This window comes from Bactrocera neohumeralis, unplaced genomic scaffold (genome assembly GCF_024586455.1).
Source record: "Bactrocera neohumeralis isolate Rockhampton unplaced genomic scaffold, APGP_CSIRO_Bneo_wtdbg2-racon-allhic-juicebox.fasta_v2 ctg4086, whole genome shotgun sequence".
NCBI classification, from domain to species: domain Eukaryota; kingdom Metazoa; phylum Arthropoda; class Insecta; order Diptera; family Tephritidae; genus Bactrocera; species Bactrocera neohumeralis.
The window spans coordinates 4,910-8,147 of NW_026091193.1; the positions used below are offsets into that span (position 1 = coordinate 4,910).

General features: G+C 36.5%; 1 protein-coding gene across 1 annotated transcript; it reads right to left on the minus strand.

Moving 5' to 3' along the window:
• Window positions 1-567: 567 nt before the first annotated feature.
• On the minus strand, window positions 568-2,029 carry LOC126767110 (piggyBac transposable element-derived protein 4-like; the record flags this gene model as incomplete). The annotated part of the gene is made up of 2 exons (XM_050484715.1): window positions 1,085-2,029; window positions 568-1,025 (listed from the first exon to the last, which is right to left on the minus strand). Coding segments are annotated over exons 1-2 (1,403 nt in total), but the record flags the coding sequence as incomplete, so codon positions are not given.
• Between the last annotated feature and the right edge of the window lie 1,209 nt (window positions 2,030-3,238).

A 3,238-nucleotide genomic window follows, 5' to 3' on the forward strand; every position in this document is an offset into this window, starting at 1 on the left:
AAATATGATATTATTTGAAAAGTATAGTTTATTTTGAGTGAAAAAAATACTTATGGCATAAAAATTATTATAAATTATAAAATACTTATGAAAAAAATATTAAAAAACTACGAAAAAATTTAAAATTATTGAAATTCAATTACATCTATCGCTTTGCGGCAAGTCTTTGGAATGCTCTGCACACACTGGTTTGTTGCATAATTTGAATGCTTTACAAGTAGGGCATCGTTTGGATGTAGATGTAGCAATTCCCCTTTTCTTTTAATTTTCCCCTTTCTTTCACGCTCCTCCGCTTCATGTGCTCCAGCATCCACAACTCAGATGGGCCTACCTATCATGGCTTCGATGGCGCTGCGCGTTGAAAAAACTCTGAATATTCTGCTGTTATTCGCCCTTCTCTCTCTTTCTGGCTTGCATAGTTGCTCACTTAGCTGATGGAGAAACATCCTACGGCGGCTTGTATATGACTTCAGGTGAGTGTTGTTGTCAACGTATATTTTGTATGCAGCAAACGCAGCAACGTCCACAATATTATAAAAGAAAGCCAAAGGCCATCTATTTGTGCACCGCTTGGTACTATATTCGGACAAGCACATGTCCATGCTATCAACTCCACCTATGGTTTTGTTGTAGTCCAATATAAGCAATGGCTTCTTCTTAGGACCTGACGTTTCTGTTGTATAATGAGAAGTGGACAATAATACAACTGCCTTGTTTTTCTTGGGCACGTACGAGCACATCGTAACGTGATTATAGAACCCAAACATTGACGATTCAGCCTCACGTCCGTTGGGGTTGGCAAATGCTGCTGGGACGAATGTACGCCTTTTGTTGCAAGTACCCAATATAGATAAATTATTGTCTATCATCAAAGATTTTGCCAAGTTGTAGCTAGTGAAAAAGTTGTCACATACAATATTTCTTCCACTTCCATCAAAAAGATTGATACATAAATCTTTGACTATTCTTTCACCAACGTTTCTTTCACGTTCACCAGACGGTGCCATTCCTGTATAGATTGGTCCCTGCATTGAAAAATTAAATTCAATTTAGTTATTTATACTTTCAACAATATTGATAGTACCTGCAATGGATAGGACGAAATGGAGTCGCACACCCACCACACTTTTATCCCATATTTGGCAGGTTTTGATGGTATGTATTGCGTGAAGCCAGTTCCACCACGATAAGCATACAATTGTTCATCTACGGTGACGTTGGATCCTGCCACGTAATATCTACGAAGACAGCTATTTAGCATCAAAAAAACGTCCGATATTGCTGCTGCTTTGTCAGTTTGTTTGCGTTGCTGGCATGTGTTTCCATTATCGAAACGAATGAAGCGGCTAATTTCCCAAAATCGTCGTACACTCATTGCAGCACGATATAATGGATGTGATTTAGTATTCCACAAATCTTTCGTATGCACGTAACCTGAATGTGTAACGCCACTTAGCAAAAGTACGCCCAAATATGCATCAAATTCACTTTCTGTTATGGGAATCCATGATCTCGGTTCTCTTGTTGGATGTTTTGCATTGTCATCATCAAAGAATTGCCTTGCCTTTCGATTTGATTCACGAATAATTATGTCGCATATTTCATCTGACATTATCAATTTGAACGTTTCTGAAATGGTCAAACCTTGCGTTGCCCGTACTGGTCCAGATTGTGCACTTCTTAGAATGTTGTGCGTATGGAATCTTACAGGTTGTGGTTGTATCGAAGACCAAACATTACCATCTCTGGCAGTAAAATATTCCCCAGTTCCAATTGGTGCATCTTCAAGTTCTTCATCAGAATCACTGTCGTCCTCTGGGTCATATTCTGGTAACCTGGGCTCTTCTAAGTCTGAGTCATCACCACCAATATCACCTACACATTCATCTAAAGCCTCGTCACCAACTACTGAATCGTGGATACTTATTTCTTCTTGGCTCTCTTCAAGCGTTTGACGAATATATGCTTGCTGTTCTTCGTACGAAAGTGCGCTTAGTTGTCGTGGAGTAAGCCATTCACCATCTGCCATTTCCCTTTGATTTTATTTTTTTATTTCCAAAAAATAAACAGAAACGTCCTTTCACTTCGAATCATACGTGCATGATAAAATCCGTAATACTGGTAAACCCTATTTTATACTTTTTAGCGCAAGTGATTAACGCAGGTACTAGCGATTTTATGCCTGAGTTTTTATGTTTGCAACCTAAAGTAATCCTTATAAACACAAAACAATAAGTACTAACCACATCATCAGCGACCCTTAATAATCCAGAAAATATATATGTACACTTGTATGTATGTATATTTTTTAAACTATATCAAGGTTGCCTGTGTAGAAATGTAAGCTAGGGTTTTTTTAACCATGACCAATTTTAACACATGCATACGTATATTATCGATATAACGCAAATGTGTGAGTAGATTAGTAAAAAAAATCTGAATCGCAAGCGATTAGTTGAATGTGTACCTGCCGGGTTATAACGGCATGCCATTTGCAATACAAAACGTATGTACATACCAGGGTGTGTTGCTGTTGACGTGCGTAAAAAAGTTCTGCTGTTGACACAAAGGTTAATGATTTAAGGCAATTCCATGTCGACTGCTAAATGTGTAAATACAAGAACATTGACTTTATACCTGAATATAAGAATGTCGAATTCTTCCAAATGCACTGCCGTTAGTGCTTTATGTCAATTTCATTAAGATGAAGAAGAATAATTAACTTAAATATGTTAAACTAATGATTTAGGGCATTTCAATATCGACTGCTAAATATGTATATAGAAGAAAATCGACTTTATACCTGAATATAAGAATGTCGAATTCTTCCAAATGCACTGTCGTTATGGCTTTATGTCAACTTCAGTAAGATGAAGAAGCATAATTAACTTAAATATGTTAAACTAATGATTTAAGGCAATTCAATATCGACTGCTAAATGTGTATATACAAGAAAATCGTCTTTATACCTGAATATAAGAATGTCGAATTCTTCCAAATGCACTGCCGTTATGGCTTAATGTCAACTTCAGTAAGATGAAGAAGCATAGTTAACTTAAATATGTTAAATTAATGATTTGAAGCAACTCAATATCGATTGCTAAATGTGTATATACAAGAAAGTCGACTTTATACCTGAACATAAGATTGTCGATTTCTTCCAACTGCATTGCCGTTATGGCTTCATGTCAACTTCGGTAAGATGAAGAAGGTTAATTAACTTAAATATGGTAAATTA